We start from the raw sequence: 21,256 nt of genomic DNA, 5'->3' as shown, positions 1-21,256 counted from the left end.
TCCCTCGGCGGAGCTCACCTAGCAGGCGGCCATCTTCCTGCGTGGCCAGACCACGCCCGCCACAACCCTTTAGAAGTTGCAATTTTCTCTGGTTTTACAGCCCAGCACATGTGTGGCATCATCGGTGGCCCTTTTTAGGTCTCGCTGGTACTGCATCCGAAGGATGCGTCCAGCTGGAGATCTAATGTTGCCTGTCTCGGGGGAATGAGGGACAAAAGGGTGTTACGAGCGTTTCTACCAGATTTGTGTGCGCGAACGCGCACGTTCCGTCCCGCGCCGTGCACATGCGCGCGCATATACACAGACAGACACTCGCTCACATACACCCCCTCCCTCCCCCACAGTCACACACACACACGCATACACACAGACTCCAAGACACATACACACACGCTCACACACATACACAGCCCCCCGCCGCCGCACGCGCGCACACACACATGCCCCCCTCCCTCGCAGCTCAGCAACAAGGTGAAGCCCCACTCACCGGCTTCCTTCGTGCGGCGGCTCTCCTCTCATCGGCAGCTGTAGGGCCTGGCAGCAGGACTCTTCCTCCCTCCTTCGGCACCGGGGCGCAGGGTAGGCTCCTGCCTGCTCCGGTGCTCCAAACAATCGCGGCTCTTACGTGGTAGGCGGGGTAGGCTCCCGCCCTCCTACTTCCTGTTTCCGGTTGTCGTGCCCGGCCTGCCTGACTTCCTGGTCGCAGGCCGGCGGCGATGTTCGCATTCAGGTATGGACTTGTTTAGTTTGCTAATAACTTAGACGCCTCCGACAGACATTTGGCATGTTTAGCTCACGGTAGAAGTTTGTTGCACATCCATTCTGTCATTTAAAACGCTTTTGTCGCATGCTTAATTACTTCCAATCCCGGTTCCCCTGTGTGACCAATTGTGCGATCACCAGCAAATCACCACATTGAAAAGTTGGTATTATTGCAAAAGTTAATTTTTTTTACCTTTCCGTTATTTTTTGCAAACATAATTGACACCTTTAGTCTATGTTTTAACTTGTTATCACTTTTTCACTTTTAATATCTATTACATATATTTAGAAACTAAAATCCATTGCAGGCTTACAAAGCCAGACCTATTAGCTCTGTCGGTGCTTGTTTTTACTTTAATTAACTTTTGTGTTTTTCAGTAGTACCATGTCATCGCTTTAACAACATCCTGGCATATATACTGACTATATGTAAACAGCCATCCTTCAAATTTGCAGTTCTCTGGGCATAGGGACATTTGTGATTTGCTAGAGGTCACAGATGCTCAAAGGCACCGGGAGCTTTCGCTTGTGACATTTGACTTAAATCAAGGATATTATCCATGGTTCGCTCCACCTCGCAGACAGAAGTGAGCCTCGCAGAATGAATTGGGCCACCTGTGAGTGCTGACGCATCCGGAAAGTGGGCTTATGAGAACCAGGGGTCGCTTGCCCTCAACAAGGGGTCGCTTTGCACTTTAGTGTGTGTGGTATAGGGTAAACAAGAGGATGAGAGCGCTTAAAAAGTAATTTAACCAACAATCCCCAGTGAGTGTGTATCAGCAATGCACTTCTGGATGGGATGCGTTATACCTGTCCAAGATTTGACATTTTCCGTAGAAGTTCAGGGGTGATAGATTTAAAACACAGCTGCCCTTTGATTTTCGAAGAATGTTTTCCTACCCCCTCCAGTGGGATGTTCCGGTCTATTACCTAAGTGAGTTCACTTTGGGATTTTCAGACCATTCCTGGCCATGGTTTTTTTTAATTATAAGAGAATTAGCCTTTAGGTGCACGGAAAATGCTGCCAAAAGAAAGAAGGCTTTGTAGATGCTACAATGAGAAACATTAAACTTTAGCCATCTCTAGATTAAATATTCCAGTCTCCGGTACTTTTTTTTTAAAACACATGCTTTTGGGTACACCATATAGTAATCTGTAATCTGGTTCTTTGAGAATGTCTCATATTCGACCCCGGAAGTTAGTGTGACTACAGCCTTTCTTTTGAGGATAAAACATGCTCCGGATATGTATGAAAGTGTTTAATTTTCGAGCCTAGGCAAGGGCACTGCTTAAAGCAACATGACCTCCTGCACTAAACTAAAGTGTTTTTTCACGCCTTTTTTCTCTAATGGACGCGAAGATATGTCTTTTCAATTCTTAGATGCAGCTGATGTTCAACAGACAGTGACAAAAAGTGAAAGATTCATTAAACAAGCATTTTCAATGCAACAGGTCCCTCATTTGCCAGAGTTTAAGCTATTAGTATTGTAAATGGCAATGCCTTTAATTTATGTTTCAAAACCCAAAACTTAAATAAAAGGCATTGTCATTTACAATGCTAATAGCTTAAACTTTGTGAATGCGAGACCTATTGCATTGCAAATGCTTGTTCTCTCAGTACTGCCTCTGTACCGGTCGACCCTTGCAGTTATCAAGGTCCAGGACCTCAGAGGGCGCATAGTGAGCAAACGGAGCACATTAAATGAGTACACACCAGACTTATGTGCCACCAAACCTTGCTAAAACTATTGGTGTTGGGCAGTAGAGTACTTTTGCACACTGTCTTTGCAGTAGTCGGGTCTGTGAATGCTAATGTGCATTTTTTAAGATTTAAAATCCTAATTTTCAGCACTCCACCATTGTTCCATCACCCATGCCAAGCTAACACTATCATGGCTACGCCATCTTTCCCATACCAGCTCTAGCGTAGGGCGCCGCTGCTTCATGCACGGCATTCAGAGTTGTGATTTTACTCAATTTGACCTCTTTTTACTCCATTTTTATTTGTGTAGTTCAAATGCCTGTTATGACATGGAACAGTTATACGCAAAGTGCGAACCGAGGACTGCTTGTGGCCCTACTGACCTTTACCTGTGGCCCCCTGTCAACAGCCGCACTGGGCTGATGTTTACTTGACTTTGACCTAACATTCAGAAAGATGTTAAACAAACAGGCAAGCATTTATTTACAGGTTAACTGAAGTTAAATAAAGGAAGTAACTAAGGAGTCCTATACTGCTTAACTTTAGGAACACCCTCTTTTTTTAAAGACATATTGCAACAATTGAGTAAAAATATGATAGTCTCTTCAAAATTCAAAAAGTGTATTTCATTAACGTGTTAACATGCCACGTTCCAACTTAGTACACCAGATATCAGTGAGTCGAGCGGTATTTTAGGTTAAAGCCTACCAGACAGTGCAGCTCTCTGGTTGTGCACTGTCTGGTTGTGAAAAGACTTTTTGTGGGCATCCTGAAAGCTTCCCTGGGAATGCATTCTACCCATTGCTTGCAATTGGATTTGTAACTCACATTTCTGGCTTTATATTTGTTGGCTTTATTTGTTTTAGGGTGTCTAGCTTGTCTTCATCCCTCCCGTGGAGCAAACTTGTTCACCATCGTTCCTTATATTCTTCCGTGAGACTTCGCTTTCTGTAAATAGGCCTTTAAATGTTCTTATTTTGTCACATTTGCAGGGTGTTTAATGACAGAGGTCAAATGTCAGGCTCTGTCTTCCAAGGGAGCTTAGTGTTTACTTTTCTGTCTCTGACTACAAAGTGAGAGGATTTATGTGACAATCTTGCCAGGTATTTTAAAAGATTTTTTTTTCTAGCACACAACAAAATTTAAATGTCAGTAAATGAACTGTGCAAATATTTCAGAATATGTTAGAATAAGAACAACACAAATGAAGCAAATTTTTTTGTAATTCAGAAGTGGGGTGGAATCAATTTTAATACGATCAAAACAAATCAGTACACTAGGCGATGCCACTTTCATACATTAACTTTTGTGCACTGTATAGTTTTAGTAGTAAAACTAAAAGTGCAAATGTAATGGTCATTTCAATTGAAAATGTGTTGTCTGTCATGGCAATGCGCTAACACCATGCATACTCCACTCTTAGGCACTCCACGACACTCTGCTCCACCCTATGACACTCCACGACACGACACGACACTCCACTCTACCCCACCCCACGACACTCCACTCTACCCCACCCCACGACACTCCACTCTACCCCACCACACTCCACTCTACCCCACCACACTCCACTCTACCCCACCACACTCCACTCGACCCCACCACACTCCACTCCATGCCACTTCACGCTAGGTCACTCTACTCTGTTCCGACATTACACTCGATGACACTTCACAACATTCAATGCCACGCTATGCAGACACTAGATATACATACTTCACTTCCCCTACGCCCACCGTACCATCTACCTGCCATCAACCACCACTTCACAAACCTCACCATGGAGCCCTCAGTCACACCAGACCAAACTGTTGGTCCCTAGAAAAACGTTTGCAAGTGCCCATGATATAGAATGAAATGAAATACCAGCATTTGTAAAGCGCACAGCTACCTCCAGAGAGGTGTCCCGGTGCTGGGGCCCCACAGGAAGATTAAGCAAGCTATTGCCCAGAGTCACGTGGTGCTGGGCTAACCTGCAACCGGCGCCAGTGATGAAACCATGAACCCCGTGGTCCGGAGTCAGGCACCCTGGCCGGTGCGTCACACCTCTTCCATGTGTGTTATGTGCATGCTTGTGTCACTCTTAGCTTTGTATCGGCAGCAACATCTTGAACTAGGGCGGCAACCGGGAGTACTGGAAGAACCTGTTCAAATTGGGGAACAAATAGCGCAGCAGAATCAGCGTAAAGCATTGTTTGAGGTGATTGTTGCTATGAAGACTGACAGCTGTCTGGCAACAGAAGAACCCGTGCCTGTTAATGAGGACTATCCCTCGAGGCAGTATGGAGGGCGGGCCTCATAAATTAGGCGCTGTTTCTGGCTCGGATTTGTGCTCCTCATGAACTTGTGGTGAGGAACAAATCTGCAGCAAAATACGCTTGGGTTTCTCGTTAAGTGAGAAACACATTCTAAAGAATATATTTCACTCAGTACTATTTTGCTTTATTTTTGCAAGTCAGTAAGTGGATGTATTTTTTTTTTCACAAGCATTAGAAGAACATCATAACTGTCTCTCTTTGCCACTGTGCCCCGTAAATACGAAAGCAGCCAGCTGGTATGAATGGGCGCTTACACTGCAGTAAGAGAAGTCTACGTGTCTACTTTATTGGTTCAGCGGAAGAGGGCAGTGCCCGGTCGGGTACAGGCTGTCGGTCTGTACGTGTGAATGGAGCACTGTTCCCTGCGAGACCTCTGTCGGCTGCCAAGGGTGCAGGCACTCTAAAAATATAGTGTATCGTTTTCCTCCCAGCCTTTGATGAGTTGCACTGTGTACTGTGTCTTTAAATGAATTGCAGTGTTTTATTATTAAGATAATGCAGTGCGCAGAACAGCTGAGGCTCCTGTGGGGGGTGGCTTCGGGACTTGCAAGACTCATTGGCGAAGGCTCAGCCTATGAAACGTGCGTGCTGCCTGCCAGCGTTCACAGCGAGGAGAGATGCACTCTTTCTCGTGGGGTTGACGGCTGGAAAAGTTTAGGAGCCCGCGTAGAAGCTTGCTTCGAGGACAGCGTGGCTACGAACCATGAAGCTTGCGAGTGACAGAGCAGAGGGGCAAAGTCCGCGAGGGGTGTTTATTGCCACTTTGTCGTGAGTACATCCAGCGCCTGTCCGCCGCATTACCGCCGGCTGGGGTTGTTTCTACGACTGCTTCTGTCATGTGTGTAGAAAGCCGCCAGGGTTGCAAAAATACCCCCGCCAGCCAGAGTCGTGCAGTGGGCCTCGGTGTTTTAATTAGAATGACATGAGCTGGTGGTGTCTGCGAGACCCGCGCAGCCCTGACATCCGAGCGGTTTCTCCTCTGCCTGAGGAATTTCGGACCCCGTTGGAACCTGTCTGGCTGCATATTTATAGCGTATATGTGTGCCAAACGCACTGGGGTGATTGTTGCTTATTACAGAACACGGGGAGAGAGAAACACTGGAATCTGCGTGTATTGGGGGCAAGTTGTATGTGTCTGCCAGTGTCCGTTCTCGTCTACTTTGGAAAAAGTGACCCCGGCAGTAATTTACCAAGAAACCTACAGGCTTAGGTAACTAGAGGGTGCTTCATTTGTATTCGTGTCCCTCCTCCCCCGGCCCTCCGTGGAATTCCTCCCAGGATGGGTTTCTCCACAACACACACTGGTTCTGTCAGCTGATAGTTTGCATAGCGGTGACGCTGTAGCCGCCCCGGGGTGATTGCTTGTCGCGATGAGGAAGGCAGCAGACAAGTGGAACTCTGTCCTGTCATTAGAAGCGGTGCTTTGCATTTTCTCTAAGGTGACGAGTGTATTTCACTATGCGATCTTGTGTTCCGTGTGAACCCCTGGAAACCCTTTGAACACGCAAACGAATATTTATAGAGAACGGTGATCGTGCACTTTAAAAGCCTTCTATTTTCCCCCCAAAAAAACGTCGTTCTAAATTTCATGTTGAATTTTGTTTTTTCCGCCGTTTAAATGTTTTGTATTTTTTTAAACTTGTCCATGTACATATTTTGAAATATTTGTTTGTCGTTACAGATAAAGGCGACGGAGTCCCGAACGGCGAGGAAGAAAAAGATCCGAAATCCCCTTATTTCGTGGAAACGCCCTATGGTTACCAGCTGGACCTGGATTTTCTGAAATACGTAGAGGATATTCAGAAGGGCAACACCATTAAGAAAGTACAAATCCAGAAGAGGCGGCCGCTGGTGCTGCCGTGCGCACGTGCCAGAAGCACTGGGGGCCAGGTCAGCGGATGGACCTCAAATGACTCGCTCTCTTCCTCCAATAGTGATGAGAACAAGATATCTCCCTCCTTCCTGGCAGCAAGGAACCACTCCACACCTTCCTACTCTGCCAGGCCCTCTGTTTCCCAGGAACCCTCCCCAACGTTTTTGACCATCCCTGAAAGCAAGCAGTTGGCACCTGCCTCTCCACAGCTCCCCAAGCACAATTTTCATGTCACCAAGACGCTGATGGAAACGCGAAGAAGGTTGGAACAAGAGCGAGTCATCATGCAGGTGGCTTCAGCAGGAGACGTGCGCAGGCCCAGGCTGGCCACCTTTGGAGGGCTGGGGTCTACCAGCTCGCTCTCGCCTTCGTTTGCTGGATCTGGCGGACACAGCCAGTTGTCTCACCTTCAGAATGGACACCAGCCCAACGGAGAGTACGGCTCCTATCTCGCCTCTTCGTGGGGGGGCTCCATCCGCCACAGCCCCTTGAGTTCAGGGGTGAGCACGCCGGTGACCAATGTCAGCCCTGTACACCTTCAGCATATCAGGGAGCAAATGGCAGTGGCACTCGCCCGTCTGAAGGAGCTCGAGGGGCAGGTTAGGACCATCCCAGTGTTGCAAGTAAAGATCGCTGTGCTACAGGAAGAGAAGAGGCAGCTAATGTCGGAACTCAAAAGCCAACGGGCACCTGCTCAGGTGGCCACTGGTGGTTTTAGAAAACGTTCTTATAGCGCAGGAAATGCCGGACAATATGAGCAGCTGTCTAGCGTCAAAAGAGGAGGCGAGTTGCACATAGACTCTGAGGAGGAAATGGACACCGAAGAGCCCAGCCCACAAGGTTTAGAGGAGTTCAGGCAACTCACTGCAGACATGCAAGCACTAGAGAAGAAAATCCAGGACAGCCATTGTAAAGATCCTGTCGACAATGCCCTGGGCCCTAGAGCACGACAATCACAGAAGGGAAACCGATCCATCGCTGTGGGTGCTGATGAAAATATGAATGACATCATCATATATCACCGTTCTTTGCGGCAATGTAGAGATGCCTCGGTAGGAACTGAGAAAGAAACGAGAAGTAGTGGAGTGGGGGTAACTGAAGATATGCTTGGCCTGACCACTGAAGCTGAAAGAGAAATTGAACTTCAGCAGCAAACAATTGAAGCACTTAAGGATAAAATATACAGGCTGGAGGGGGACTTGAAAGAAACCACACATGGTATGGAGATGACCAAATTAAAACTGGAGCTGCAGGCAGCTGGATCCAGGAAAAAAGTAGATAAAGCACTGATGGTGCAGCCAATAGTCTTCAGTAGGACTGTTCAAGTGGAGGTATCAACACAGGACCAGATGGTAGGAGATCATGTGACTATGGCTGATTCTTGTGTGGGAAACCACGTGCAGATGAGCAATGTTGGTGTTTTGTGCAGACCGTCTCAGCATCATGCAGCTGTGGGTCCAGATGTGCCAATGCATCGTTGGGTGGTACGGGAGAGAGTAGAAACACAGGACAAGTGTACTGGGTGGCACATAGAGATGCGTGACAAGAAGGAAGGCTCGAATGTGAGCGTGTGCGAAACTGGAAGCAACACAGATGAGACAGCAGACAATTTGTTTTTGTGTAAGTCAGAGTTGGAAATTAAAGAACAGCGATCAACAGGATGTGGAGATTGTTCAGTGGATGTGATTGTTACCACAGCTAAGGAGTGCCTGTCTCGGAGCACCAACACAGAAGTGGTCAGCACTGTTGAGTTTGGAGTTATGGTTGCGCCTCATACAGTAACACAACAAACCAGTACAGTATTTGAAACCACAGACCAGTTGACCAACACAGAGAGACTATGTTTTGAAGACTCAAGCACAAACACTGCTTTGAGCTTCTATGATAAACAGACTAACACTGTGGCTCTAGAAACGCGGACTGTGGCTGTAGGTGATGGCAGGGTCAAGGACGTGAATACAGCGGCAAAAACACGATCGATTGGAGTAGGCACTTCCATTTCTGATGATTTTGGCTTTGAAAAGGTGTCCCCTGTGAAGACCAAAGATTGTGGAGTGGGGCAGATAAGTATTAATGAGAACTATTTGGTTGGTCTTAAGATGAGAAACATTGCATGTGGCCCCACCGAGCAGTTGGTGTCTCCCAACAGTGTGAGGAGCATTGCAGTGGGCGATGAACCCGCTTGTGAAGCTGTGTGTTCACCGGTTGAGCAGCAGCCCAAACCTGAAGCAGCGCCCCACTTGGATCACTACATAGAGCGCGTCCAGAAATTGCTGCAGGAACAGCAGATGCTGTTGACCCAGAATTACAGCGAACTAGCGGAAACATTTGGGGAGCCTCACGCCCAGATCGGATCTCTTAATTCACAACTCATCAGCACACTTTCATCCATAAACTCTGTTATGAAATATGCAAGCAATGAAGAACTGCAGAGCCTAGAGAGCCAGAAGACCACCTTGGACACAAACGGTGTGGCAGGTAGGCTAATGATGCTCCCTTGTTTTTGCGGTTGCTCTCCTTTTCTGTTTTTAGGTGTTTGGGTTCAACAATATGCTTTTGATGTGTTTGTTAGTCATTGTATGTTATTGGATGACATTGCGTCTGTGTGGGCATGAACAAAGAATGGACAGGATGAAGTTCAGTTTCACCATCGTTGATGGATTTTTTTCCCCATTTGTGACAGTCTGAAACTTTATCCGATTTTCTTGGTGGTCTAGTTTCAGAAAACATGGAGAATATGCTGAAACTATGTGGTGAATGAGTTCTACAATCGCATGATGGTGGTTGTGATGTATACCTTCCGCTATGGCCATGTCCATAACCGTTTTTTCTATGTTTCAGTCTGTGACCGTAAGGAGCGTTGCGACACACATGGCGTGTAAATGAAATGTTCCTATCTCAGAGCCATTTCCTACCTGCAACCTACTGTCCTCTCCAAGCCTTTAACCAAACAATGCATTCCTCATCATTGACACTCCATTCAAGCTAAGCAGTATCACTGTGTATTAAGAACAATAGGGACTTTTCTGAGATTAACACCTTCTATCCTTGCTTTCTCTGATGCCTTTCCTCCCCTGCTTCTTCATCTCTATACCTCTGCAATCCTCTTGTTCTTTCTAGCTCTCCATCTCTGTCACTTTCAAATGTTGACCTATGTTTTGTATGCTCATAGATCAAGGGGCAAAGCTGGGTTTGGGTTGCATTGGTTTTTGCCATTCAGGAAGTGGTACCATGAAAATGGGTTGGTGCGACCTGAACATATTGTGGAGGTAGAAAGGGTAACGCACCCACAGGGAAAACTTAACCTTCATCATGAATTGTGCAATCCTATTTATAAATGCATAGATACTGCAGGAAGCGCTGTCCAGATACTTTTTAGAGCTGAAAAGAAGACCGCGAATCTTAAATGTAGTAGGTATGACGTGCTTTGAGGAAATGTGAAGAGATCATGAGAAACAATGATGTGGATTCTGAGACAGAACAAATTCCTGAGTCTATGAGCCAGTGGCGCAATAACAAGTCTTGCACAGCCCTCCCTCTGTGTTCCAGGCAGCATCTCATATGTGTCACACAATTTTGGGACCTTTCTTTCACGAGATGTCACAAGGGGACCCCAGCATTATGCCATAGTTCTACTGTAGTAAATTAAGGTGAATTCAAATGTGTTTTTTTTCCTTTTCAATTTCAACTTGGACAAAAATGGTAATTCGAAGACTTTATTAGATGTGCTGCAAGTAGGGGTCTTGGATTATCAACATTACAAAACACGTGATATGATGAAGCGCAATATATTCCTCGCCCCCTTGTGAGGCACCATGTCTATACGTATTGGTTCTAGTCACGTCGCTGCACCTAGATCGGGACTGTCAAAAGTGAATTCTTTGTTAAAATCCTGTGAAGTTCTACTAGCTGCGATCTGCAGAACTTGACTTCGGTGTGATGTGCTTTGAGTACTACTTAACAGTTGCTATTACAGAAAGCTACCTCTCCTTTTCAACACTTATTTATCTTGAACCTTTGGCAGTATTCTTCTTCGGTACACCACTGTCTACTTCTGCTCAAGACAAGACTTCAGTTTCATAACTAGCAGAGCAGCCCGGGTGTAAACTTCCAAACTTTTACCTTGATTCAGAGGTTTGTAAGATGCATTATGCCTAAAGCCATGTTCTTGATGTACACTCTGCCCCTGGCATCATAGTGCTCACTGATTACAAAGGGGTCATTTGTCACATTTCTGACACATAGTTTCAGGGCATGCTCTACATTTTTTATAGAAAACGTAACTTCAAAATAAGGTGACTTGGCAGAAATGCAAAAGAGCTGTTCCATGGAAAAATGGCAGAGACACATAAGCAAACTTTTGGTACTCGGAAATTGTTTCGAAAAGGAGTATGATTGACTGGTCCACTCCCCATGAATGGTAGAGCTTTATGAGTGCCCTCTCATTGCACAGAACTTGATTAATTGTGGATGTTCAATCTACCAACTTCCTGTTGGCACAAGCTTCCTGGTTCCACCCTGCGATCTTTGTTATTGGTTCCTAGAAGTCATCCCTCTTGGTGAATGAAGGTTGTTCTCTGTTTCTTAGTACCGCCAGTTTTGGCCATCCTGCCTTAATGTGTGCAGGTCCACACATGTCCGGCTCTCCGTTGGTTTCCATAGTATCATTCAGGCCCGACTTAATCTTTAGCTAGCATTCTTGAGTAGAGCAAAAGTTGCATGGTGATTGTATAAGCTGCAGATGCATGCACAACACAGTCTACGCAATACCACTATCTTAACAGTGTGCATGCATTAGGACTCTTCAGAGGCCTTATATACTAAAAGATAAACTATCCGCTTTAGTTGAGAGACAGGCCCAAGCCCTTAGCGGTGCATGTGTCCTTGATGGTAACTCCAAAGGACTCACAGAAACTTTCATTTTTAAAGAAGTTTTCAGTATTTAAAAATAGAATGCAAAAAGATTAGGAAAGTTATATATCATACACCTTTTTGAGAGTTGCATAAATTCAATAAGCCCAAGTGCCCACCGCGTTCTACAGGACGTGCAGTTTACCGAAATGCAATAAAATCTTGCTTGTGGCAAAAGACGACTTTTCCTGTATTTATGGAGTCATGAGAATAGAGGGACTCTTCCTTCAACTTTATGCAATTCGGTTGCTGATTGCACTAATAAACGAATGTTATTCTGCTTTAGAATCACATACTGAAAAATATGCTTTGCTTCTAAGTGCTGAAGCATTGTGGTAGAATGCATGTTGACTTGGTGATGGTTCACAGGAGAATAGAGTTGCTGCAGACCGGTCGTCAAACATAAATGATACAGTTCCTCCCTAAAGATGAATACAGGTTGCATTGCAAAAATAGTTTGAGTTGAATAGGTAAATGGGATACTTAAAGGTTACAGAGTTCAGGGATTGAGGAGCAAGGCTTGGGTAGTTGTGGATACAATCACAGAGTCTAGAGGGAAAATGTTATTGTGCAGTGTTAATATTTGAACAGTATATTTTGTTCTGTGATGCGTTGGGGTTTTAGGCCATAAGCGGTACAAAAGGGGGTGGTGATGGACGGAGCATTTGAACCAATCAAACACTCACACCCAGTCAAAAGATCTGGGTTGAATCCATCACCGTTCTTTAGCCCACTCTGCCCCCCCAGTTCAGACATGGCTATATGCAAATCAGTCTGACCCTGTGCCTCATGGGAACAGTCCAGCCCGAACTGCCAAGCCATGCCTTCCCTGGACCGGAAACAAGCTTCCGAGGACCGGTTTCTGGCATTACAGCCGTCTTCAGCCCGGCTTGTTTGAATCGCTTTGTTCGCCCTAAGTGTGGCAGGGTATGCTCAGACGTGAGTCCCTTGCTCACTTGGCCACTGGATTCAAGATAGCATGGCTGATGAGGATTATAAATCCGAAACCGGTCCCAGGATGCTTGTTCCCGGTCCAGGGAAGACTTGGCTTGGCAGTTCGGGCTGGACTGTTCCCATGAGGCACAGGGTCAGACTGATTTGCATATGCCCATGTCTGAACTGGGGTGGCTGAGTGAGCTAAAGAATGGTGATGGATTAAACCCAGATCATTTGACTGGGGGTGAGTGTTTGATTTGCTCAAACGCTCCGTCCATCATCCCCTTTTGAATCGCTTTGTTCGCCCTAAGTGTGGCAGGGTATGCTCAGACGTGAGTCCCTTGCTCACTTGGCCACTGGATTCAAGATAGCCTGGCTGATGAGGATTATGAATCCGAAACCGGTCCCAGGATGCTTGTTTCCGGTCCAGGGAAGACTTGGCTTGGCAGTTCGGGCTGGACTGTTCCCATGAGGCCCAGGGTCAGACTGATTTGCATATGGCCATGTCTGAACTGGGGTGGCTGAGTGAGCTAAAGAATGGTGATGGATTAAACCCAGAATCAGTTGACTGGGGGTGAGTGTTTGATTTGCTCAAACGCTCCGTCCATCATCCCCTTTTGAATCGCGGGGTCCTAGGCCATAGCGCCTTTTTTCTGGTGAAGTGCATGGGCGCGGTGCTGACTACGTTAATTTCTTCTGTTGTTGTTTAGCCACTTTAGCTGAAAGCAGCTTCACCAAGCAAGAGTAAGGAATTTGCTCAGTTTGAACTCGATAATTCTCGCTTCGGTGCTTACTCTAATCAGGGGTTCCACTCGGCAACTCTGGGCATTAGCTTGCCTAATCTCCACAACGGCCCCACCAATTCCGTGGATGCCTGGCTCCACCTTGGGGACTCCCAGCAAGGGACCATTCCTCAGGGAAAGCCAGGACGGGTTCCCCAGAGTTATACAGCGCCGGGACGCCCCGTTGCTGGGGCAGCTGTGCGCTTTACAAGTATACTACATTTACATTTACATAACTATTAATAGAGGAATTGTCCTTCTGGTGGTTACCTAATTCCTTTAAACAGATTTTAATGCTATATGTCCAATGTATAATGACTAAAACCAGTCTTGTCACTTCATTGTACCCAGCGATCTACACAGAACCATTGAGCAGGGTGCAGGGCACTACTTTTCTAGATCAAGCCCTACCCTTTTAAGCCTAAACCTCTCCCCAGTGTTTGCCCTCACTGGTTAGGTTTATTGCATCAGGTACTTTAAAGCCTTTGCCCTCCCTCAAAAACCTGAGCACCGACTGTCACTAAGGCTGCGCCATTCATCTTCAGGCAGACCTGGTGAAGCCTGCTTTGCCTTGTCATCTGTAAGTAAAGCAGCTTAACGTTGCTGATCCTCTTTTAAGCTTTCACAAACTTTCTCGTCGCCAGTACTTTGCTATAATACTTGCCCGGATTCAGCTTTAATGACAGAAAATCCTCTAAAAAAAAGTCCACGGAAAGGGATAAAACATTTATGAGGAAGGTTGTCATAGACGAGTGATACGCCTGTATTGGTTCGACCAGTGAGTTAAGGTTTCCCCGTAGAAACCAATAAAGTCACTTGTTTTAACTCCGGCTGGGCGGCTCAGCATATCTCCATTTCATGGTTGAAAATCTGGTACAATTTGGTTGTGTGACTGTTGTTTATAGGAGCTTTTAACAACAATCATCTGCGCTAGCAAGCAGTATAATACCACCAACACATATTTTGTGTCTCCGGATTACTCTTTCAACGTTCCTGCCGTGTTACATTTTTAGGAAACGAATGGAACTTTAAGAGAAGTTGTAGATTGAAGGCGCACGAGTTCATGAAAAGCTGTAACAGACGGTAAATGACACTGAACTATTAAAAATCCCAGCACGCCTTCCTGTAATAATTGAGTTTAGATTGAAAAAAAATGCACAAACAAGTTAACTTGGCATGCCTCCGATTTTCATGCCCTTCAGTTCGCAGTGACTGTTTGACCTCTGCCTGAACAATTGGACACGTATCTCTTTTATAAACTGAGCTAGAGCTGGCCAGCGACAAGTAAAGAACTCACAGAATCCTAAGTGTGCTTTTCACATTTCCGTAACTCAGGTGTGTAGAATTTGTTTTGCTTTTTCACCTTTGGAGGCTGTTGCAATTTGTTTAGTTTTTTTTATTTGAGCGTACATTTTGTAAATAGTTGTAAATAGTTAACCAACAAATACTTAGCAAAGCTTCATCATTGGCATAATAAGATTATTTTTGCTATGAAGCGGTACATTTCACTTCAAGGCAGAAAAAATTGAACATGTTTTCCTGTAATATTTGAATGGTTTGTTCATAGTGGCTGCTACTGACAGATCAGCCAGCTGCTGTTTTTGGTAGGGGGTTGAGAGCTCTTTTTTTGACAGTGGTCTCTACCAGCATCTCACAAGGAATGTCAAATGAGATCCATCTTTTAAATCTTGACATGGTAAACAGATATTTTGCCAAAGCCTTTTCTACTTTAGCCCTATTTAGGGTATAAACATGGGGCAAAGGAGCATCCAACCAAAAATATCAGTACAGCATCTAAACAGCGCTGGAGCTCACCAATGGTAAATAGGGATTGTGTGGAGGTTGAACAGTCAGTAAGGAGATAAATATATAGTCTGTTGTGTTCTGAATAGAATACGCCCTGAGCTACTCTAATTTACTTTGATACTTCATTTGTCAGTGCTGGCCCGTTACCATAGATGGGGAATGTATGGGAGGCATTATTGCAAAAAAATAGGTAGAGAACAGAAGTGGTGCCAACAAGGGTACAAACCAGACACACAGGCTACCGTGCCCAATTAGAGTTTGAGAGCCGCTGCGCTAAAACACGTTTGTGTTGTATTCCTTGTTTTTCCCTTTTTTGCACACATTTTGCCACAAAAACGATGTTTTTTTAAGTTGTTTTGCTAATCTGTCAATAAAGGCTGCTGAAATTTCTGATGGACCTGTAAACATTTTTAAATTAGTTTATTCGACTATCACCATATGTAATCACTCTGAATCGACTTCAAACACATTTCAATTTAGTCCAAGCATGTGGTCTTTTTGAGTTTATTAAAAATTATTCCCTATTAAACAATTCTACTAACATCAGCTTTAGCCTCATGCAGTGTGCTAATAAGAAGCATATACTTCAACCTGGACCCAAGCAAACCTCAGGCCAAGTAATCAATGCACATCCAAACGTGACACTACTGTTTTTAAAGCAGGCAAGTCTTAAAACCTAGAGCTAAATGCACCCATCTTATCATACCTTTTGTAGTAGGTCCTTGGCGTATGTTTGAGTTTAGCCTTTTGCCCCCTCACATTAAAAAACAACAGGAGGGAGAGGTAATTTGTGCTTTGCACACCATTTGCTAACCACCACACCCCACGCGCCTCACTCACTCACCTTCTTGTTTTTGCTTAGTATAGGTTGGTCCCACTGAAGGAAACCACAAAAGGCCTTCCACCGCCCTCTGGAAATGTAGGATAAAAGAAGGGTTAAAGAACGAGTTCATTGTTAAAGCATCATAATCACCCCCCACCTTTAAGGCTTGAGATCTCTAGCCAAGAGAAAAAAAACAAGGTTTATCGGTCACATTGATGCAGATGTAGAAATTGATGTGTTTGGCGTTGTCATAGGCTTCTCATTCAATGTTATCAATCTCAAACTGTGGTGCCACAGTATACTCATGAGTGGCTTGTCCAGTTACTTCCTAATTCCTATCTAATCCCATCTGTGCATATTTGTTAGTGCTGAATCACGGAGATTCAAATCCCCACCTACCCCTCAAATGAAATCCCTCTCAAGAAAAATGGCGGCCATATCCCTCTTAAAACTTGCACCAGAAAAGGTGGGCAACCATGAATTCACACTTACCAAAAACATTGTTGCCATTACAGGGAAATAAAAACAAGAGCCATACTGTCAGTGCCCTTAAATAATGGAAATAGTCTGCTCTGAAAATCTGCAAGATGCACCTCATAGTCTAGTTTTTCTAACACAAACTGTGCAAAACCAATTTTATCCAAGAAAAAGCCACACACCTTTGATAGCCAATATTTGCAAACAGTCATCGATATTTTTCAGAATTATTCACAAGTCATTCGCTGTAGCAATAGTCAACTGTCTTCGTTAAAAAGATCTGGCCAAGTGAGTCTATGTTGCACACACACAACTCCTTTGTTAAAATAGGCCTTTCTATATCCTCTAGAGTAATGGTCTTCTCTAAATACCACACCATTTTTTTTGTTGAAAATATTTTTATTAGCGTATGTAATCAAAAGCACTCAGTTACAGGTAGCAGTCAAAAATACGTTATATACATCTCAACTGCAGTGCATATGTCGTAGTTCCAACATTACAATTTTCCTATTTTCTGTTATACTAACATTGAACATTCCTCTTCTATGCATTCCCCCTCATCCCCCCTCCCCCCTCCCACCCGGCACTCGTCAGTCCCTCCAGTATTTTCAGCCTCACAATGTTTCTCATCATCTCAAACTTATGTACAGGTGGTGCAACTTGTCGGTCCCCATGGCCTTCCGCTAGTGACATATCATATCTACTCCATCTTGCATCTTGGAGTTAGGGCTGGTGCCTTCCACGTTACTATCCCCCGACATCCTTCCCAGCCCGTGCTACTTCTGTATGCCTTTTAGGCCAAGTGTGTCTCCATGCATGCTTCATATTCCGCTATTAACGTGTTCCACTCAAGGGAGATCGGTATCTTATGCAGCCCCCTACGCTCTTCTCTGTGCAACTCCAACCCTTCAGCCTTCCCCCACCTCAGCACTTCACTACTCCAGGACTCTATGTCTGGCGGCCTCGCTGCCTTCCATCTCATGGCTATGGATCGTTTCGCCAGAAGCAGTGCTAAGTCTACGAATCTAGTGGACACACTCCTTATGTCCCAAGCCCAGTATACTATACAGCGGTGTCTCGTAAGGTCTGTTCGGTGCTACTGTGGTTAGGATATGCCGGATCGTAGTCCAGTAATACCCCAGTTTAGGGCAATCCCAGAACATGTGAAGGAGCCCTGCATCATTCTGCTGGCATCTAGGGCAGTTGTCCCCTGCCTCCGGGAACATTGCATGTATCCTGTGCGGGGTCAGGTAGGCTCTGTGCACTATCATAAGCTGGATGAACATAAACTTGGGATTTCGCGATACTTTCTTTGGCTGTTTCAGGATCTTGTCCCATTCCTTATCGCTGATATTTTTGCCCAGGTCCCCTATCCACCTGTCTCGAGTGTGTTGTAGTTGGACAGCTCTACCAGCTCTGATACCCTCCAACCTCCAACAGCAATTTAGTGAGGTGACTTCCCGACCCCATGAGGTGTTGCATTGTAATAAGTGCGTTTGTGTCTGGCTCCATGCCGGCCGCAGCCCAATGGGTGGATCTAAATACCACACCATTTAAACTTTTACTCATTTAATTTCTTAGCAAACCTAAACATTGAAAAATACATCCAACTTGGCCACACAAACCAGGAATTCCCCTAACCCTGCGACAAGCCCTCTTTATTTTCTTTTTATTATCGGTCATAGCTTTAATAGCCCAAGGGATCAGTCACAACATATTAAAAGTAACATACATTTTGTCACTACTAAACCCATATACCCATTCAAACTACACCGATATCACAAACCTACCTTTACTTGAGAGCCATTGAAAGTAATTCCTCAGATCCAGAAAGGTCCGGCTTAATAAAAACCTGAAAGGTAAGGTTTTGCTACTTGCCCTGCACCAAACACATTCAAATACTTGACAATGCCCTCCACCAGTTGTAAATTATTTCACACCTTCTACTCACATTAGGTTCCTTCTAATCATTCAACTCTAAACATGGATAAGGGAAGAAACTACTGAGCACATTCTTATAACACACAACAGTTTGTGTCTCCAAATGAAGACTTCCAAATATGCAGTCTTTCGTGTTAGGCTCCCTCCATATACTGTTCAGTCTTTACTTGATGTTACTGGAGAATCATCTGTGCAAGTTCGATATCCTGTATATCGGGACACAAACTACATCAGATTATGCTTAAAGGCCTCTCTGATACTAAACAGGCACCATCTAATCTTTTCGGTAATTGCAATCGAGTGGAAGGCTTGCTTTACCTCAACCCCTCAAACTATTAAAAACAGCAATCATCGCCATTGGCTCAAACACTGTAGCCTGTCTTCAAACTTAGCTGTCTAATTTTTCCTTTAAAGACATCAGCCCCTATTGTTCCCATGCAAAACTCTTTCATTTCACACTCCACCTAAACCTGTTTAATTCATGTATCAAACACAATGGCACTGGTTTAAGTAATATCCACTATATAGGTTATGAAGAGTCGATTTGTTCATCTTTGCCTCCTTTTCCACTATCCTTGTTTTATGCTCGTGTGCTTAACAAACTCGGTTCCAGAAAACCCCAGCAATATGCAGAACGTTAATGTACTCCCTTCTCAATCTAATACTGCAAATAAGAGCTGGTTTCATTGTTGGAACGTAGTACTTTGACCACACCGCCCTGTCTCCAGCCTAATCAGAGTCAACCTCTCGTGTGTGGCACTGCTCGTGAGCAGTTAACTGTTGTGCTGCCAGAGACTCAGTTTGGCAAACAGTTCATTTATTTATTTATTATTTATTTATTATGAGTTTTATATAGCGCTAGCCAGACCCGAAGGTATCGGAGCGCTTTACAGCAAGATCGATCATAGGATACATTAAGCAATTTAGTATATATAAAGAAAACATGTTACACATAAGTAATATATCACAGTAGATTGTACAGGGACTGTATGAGGTAGTCGAAGGGAAACCCAAAACTCAGGGATAGGTTCAGCCGGTGAGTGGGGGGCAAGAGGTAGTCACTACAGAGAGTGAGGTAGAGGTCGATGATTTGTTTTTGTTGTATGAGCCTTACCGGTCCCGACGAGCGCACCCTTCTGGTCTTGATATTTTATTTATACGCTGTTGTCCTGTTCCTCAGAGCCTTTCTCCCTCCGTCTCGAGGGTGTCAGGGAGCATCCGATGCTTCCGTTGTCAGTTGTAAGGCATATGACTGTCTAGGGTCATGCTCGGTTGCCGTCCGGAGGTTTTTTTTTTTGTTTGTTTTTTATTTGCAGGAGCAGTTGCGACTTCCTTCGGGTTCAAGCGAGGCTTTAAGGGATCATCTTCTGAGGGGTCCGCCGTGGCTGCCCGATCTTCTTCGATGCAGGGGCAGCTTGCTTTAGCTTCTTGCCGGAGCCTCCACAGTGCGATCCCGGGGTGCCTTCCTGGGGATAATTGACCGGTGAGTCACCCTTGCATTATCTCGTTGTAGAGTAAGTAGTGGGCTAGGGGGCAGTCGGGATTTTCACGTTTTAGTGATCCCTGGGTGCCGGAGCTCTTTCTCCGACCACTGCCCCTGCGGTCATCTTGCTGGGTTGAATTAGTAAAAAAAGTAATTCGCCGTGTTCCCTCTGGTCCTACCGAACAGAGGCATTATTACCCAGGGGCGTAGGAGACACTAAAATTCTGGGGGGGACAGGGACAACCTTGTGGATTTTCCATTGACCCTATACAAATCACCCCCCGTTAAACAAATACATTCGCATCGTTTTGAAGTGAAATACTGAGAAAAGCAGGCATGTAGTCACAGTTTGCATGTATGCTTTATTGTTGTTTACATTCACATAGTAATCAGACCAAATGTTTAAAAAAAATGTATATGAATCTTGCATCTTCATGCACCAAGCAAAAAAGGATGCTCACTTCGGGTGAGGGCGTCATGGTTGTAAGTGCATTATGGCTTGAAAAGTACCTGCTGCTGAATTCCTGGTCTCCAGAAATTTTCAGGCAACAATAAAAATGTGAAGATAACTTCGGTGATTAATGATCTTTATTGAGAGAGATCAGAGGTCTGAGTACTGGAAGTTTTGACTCATGGTAAGGTAGCCACAGTGGGGTAATATGCCCGCTACAAAGATTGTGTACCACGCAGATCACCAAATGCATATAATGTAAATAGGTCAGTGAGTTACTGCTTTTGTCTGAGAGATTCTTTTGCTATTTGCAGTTTATAAGTTAAAATCCTAACACTGAACAGTGAGCTATTAACCGTCATCAAAGAGCTGCATGAAAACTGCAAGGTATAGATTAGAACGTTATGATTTTTACCCAGTCTTTCATTATCCTAAAGTTTGAAAATGGGTTAAGTAGGATGGAAATCAATTCTGATTATTATTGAGAACCCCCCAACCATGGTGTTATGTTTTAAATTCTGGGTTTGTGCTTCTCTAGTGTTGCAAAGCCATCTGTGCCCTGGGCACTCCCCAACTTTTTGCTGACTGGTACTGGTGGTACCTGACTCTGACTGACCCTGGCCTCTGACTAACCAGGCCCAGGGCCAGTGCTATGATGAAAGAGACACTTACAAATACAGTAAAAATACCTACATACACTAGGGTGCACTATGGGTTAGGGTACCTCTATGATTGACATGACCTCTCCTATACGGCCCTAGTGCATAATAGGGCATGGGGATTGAAACTACCTTTAAGTCCCTAGTATATATTAGGGCATAGTGGTTTAGAGGCCAGAACCCCTTCCTGCTCTTGCATGTGTGCACTGCTGTAGCCTGAGGTCAGTTTAAAAGCAGACCCGTGTTGGAGGACTGCTTTTAAAATGCAAATTGTGCTCAATCTTGACTTTTGGGTTTAGGGCACTTACACATTGATAAACTACAATGTTGGG

The 21,256-nt window shown here is 44.9% G+C and overlaps 1 protein-coding gene across 7 annotated transcripts in view; it reads left to right on the top strand.

Annotated features, from left to right (window-relative positions):
* KANK1 (KN motif and ankyrin repeat domains 1) overlaps positions 1–21,256 on the top strand; it is an 835,542-nt gene that overhangs the window by 634,414 nt on the left and 179,872 nt on the right. For 5 of the 7 annotated variants that reach the window (XM_078675726.1, XM_078675725.1, XM_078675727.1 and 2 more), the window contains one exon: positions 6,464–9,133. In XM_078675726.1, the coding sequence (XP_078531852.1) occupies positions 6,464–9,133 (2,670 nt within the window). Of the gene's footprint in view, positions 1–5,333; positions 5,551–5,629; positions 5,993–6,463; positions 9,134–21,256 lie in introns of those variants that run through there. The other 2 variants (XM_078675728.1, XM_078675731.1) reach the window with 2 other exon arrangements.

Source organism: Lissotriton helveticus, chromosome 2_1 (genome assembly GCF_964261635.1).
Source record: "Lissotriton helveticus chromosome 2_1, aLisHel1.1, whole genome shotgun sequence".
NCBI lineage: Eukaryota > Metazoa > Chordata > Amphibia > Caudata > Salamandridae > Lissotriton > Lissotriton helveticus.
Note: the sequence above shows the minus strand (reverse complement) of the source record. Positions and strands in the feature narration are given on the sequence as shown.